Below are 2,471 nucleotides of genomic sequence, written 5' to 3'. Positions count from 1 at the left end.
ATATCGGCCTGTGGTCTTGGAAAGATTCCGCTTCCTTTTTCTTGGGGATGAGGGCGATATGAGTGCATGAGGTAATCTGGTGGATGCTTCCTGACATTCTTGAGCCCTCAACCATCCTTAGCAGATCTTGTTTGATAAGATCAAAAAAATGTATGAAAAATTTGATCGTCCAACCATCTGGACCAGGGCATTTATCCTTTTTAAAGGATTTCATGGTTCCTAGGAGTTCTTCCTCCATTATTGGCTGAAAGAGATAATCATTTTGATCCCTGTCAAACATTTGAGAAAAAAGATCTATTCCCCATAGAATGTCCTGAATCCTACAAACATCAGATCTTCTGTACTGGTTTCCAAAATATCTCACGGCTTCACTTGAGATGTCTTGTTGAGAGTATAGAAAGTCTCCCTTTCCGTCCTTTATTTTCCATATAGAATTCTTTTCTCTTCTTGAGCTTGCAAATCTGTGAAAAAATTTGAATTTCTGTCTCCTTCCTTTAGCCAGATTGCCCTGCTCTTTAATCTCCATGATGCCTCTTCCTGTTCCAGGATTTTGCATTTCCTCCTTTGCAGTTCCTTTATGCGACATCTCAAGTTGAAAGGGATACCATGAGCAGCTAAATTTCCAGAGATACTATCCAATTCCTTCTGAATTTCCCGAAGGGCTGATCTATTTTGTTGTCTTTTCTTAAACTGCCAATCCTTTACAAAAATTCTAATGGAAGCCAGCTTATCTCTAAAAGTTAAGAATGGAGGCATATTCTCTTTTGATGATAATTCCTTCCATTGTCTAATTATGGCTTCATTGAAATCAGTATCTTCCAAACATAGCCTATTAAATTTAAAAGGATACCCTTTCCTGAATCCCTTTTCTCTCCATCCTAAGAATATCGGCCTATGGTCTGATATAAAATCATTTCCTATTGATGTAAAGGGCATGCCTAGTCTGTCAATTATACTTTCATGAAGAATGAAACGATCAAGTCTCTTTGCTATATATGCTCCTTCAGTTCTTCCATTGTCCCATGTTGGCATCATTTTAGGCGGATTTATGTCAACAAGATTCCTGTGCAGCAGCTCATATCTAATGCGGTCAGCAAGAGGATCTTTTTTTTGACTGTTCCCCCATATTTCATCAGAGCTTAGCATGACATTTAGATCTCCTGCAATCATCAAATACTCAATATCAACAATTTCTGATGCAAAAAATTTCTCCCAGTATGTTATCCTGTTTTTGTAAGGAGCATACATGTTTAAAATGTTTATGGGCCAGTCTTTCCCCCTAATAGACGCCGATATGAGAATGCCGACAAAGCATTTGAATGCTTTTGCTCTGATCCAATCAAGGTTCCATAATACTGCTAGGCCCCCAGAAAGACCATTTGCCTCCAAAGCAACCATATGCCAAGTAGGTAACATTTTTCTGAAATAAGAAATAGATACAGGAGTGTTGTGCATGGTTTCTTGGATTAGAATGATTTTGGGCTGTTTTGCAAAAAAAAGATTCTTAAGGGCTAAAAATTTTTTATCAGCCCCCAGCCCCCTTATATTCATGGATAAAATGAAAGTCATTTAGAAGGCTTTGCAGCCACACTTGCTCTAAGAGGCCCTTCTTCCGTCATATCAATGATCGGCACATCTACTAAAGAGAGATTTCGAATTCCTCTGCCAGCACCATCAGCCCTTCCTCTGAAATGCCTACTACCCCGATTATTTTTCCTTCTCACTGTAATATTTTTTGCAGAATTTGGACTTATTTGAGGGGATGATGGCTTTCCCGGTTTATGAATGGTTAGGGGTCTGAGCTCAAGCGATTTCTTGCTAAGGAGGTAGTCCAGGTCACTACCAATTGAATTTGACGGGGATGAAATAGGGGAGTTTAGAGGGGTCGCCGAAACCATAGGCTCCTTTCCTTTCTGAGATTGAGACAATCCCCTTTTCGATGAAGGAGAGGAAGATGAGATTAAAGTGATTTGAGAGTCCACTTTGAAAGTATTAATAGATTGGGGAACCGGAAGAGGGACTGGGCAATCTTTGCTAGCAATAGGATCCGGAGGGGGTGTGCAAAACAAGATGGGATTCCTTTTTTCAGATGAGCCGAGGGGTCTACTCGAGCTTTCAGGCAGGTTGCATTTTTTTTCAGAAAATGTTGATGGAGAGATATGGTACTGAGTCATAGATTTCTAAACGGGGGAAGAAAAATTTTGACAGTCATCTTCAGGATTGAAAACCCCCTTCAGTTTATCAGATTCTAAAGGAGATGAACTTATAGTAGAGGATTCCTTTACCACTTCAGAATAGGAAGACCTTGTCCCTATTTTTTTTTGCTGATAGATATTTACCATGATATATTCAGTTTTTTAACACAGGCTGCCGAGGACAGTTTTTATGAAGATGTCCTGTCTTGTGGCATACTGAGCACCTGAAGGGTACTCCCCAAAAGTCCAATCTTTGATTTATCTTTAGATCCCTCC

General features: G+C 39.7%; 1 protein-coding gene across 1 annotated transcript; it reads right to left on the bottom strand.

Annotated features, from left to right (window-relative positions):
* Positions 1-417: 417 nt before the first annotated feature.
* LOC149176068 (uncharacterized) lies at positions 418-1,416 on the bottom strand. The gene has a single exon (XM_089421334.1). The coding sequence runs from the start codon at positions 1,414-1,416 to the stop codon at positions 418-420; it is 999 nt and encodes a 332-aa protein (XP_089277460.1).
* Positions 1,417-2,471: the final 1,055 nt, after the last annotated feature.

The sequence above is a fragment of the Pinus tabuliformis genome, chromosome 4_1, assembly GCF_031772625.1.
Source record: "Pinus tabuliformis cultivar Carrire ecotype Pingquan chromosome 4_1, CPIR1, whole genome shotgun sequence".
NCBI classification, from domain to species: Eukaryota; Viridiplantae; Streptophyta; class Pinopsida; order Pinales; family Pinaceae; genus Pinus; species Pinus tabuliformis.
Note: the sequence above shows the minus strand (reverse complement) of the source record. Positions and strands in the feature narration are given on the sequence as shown.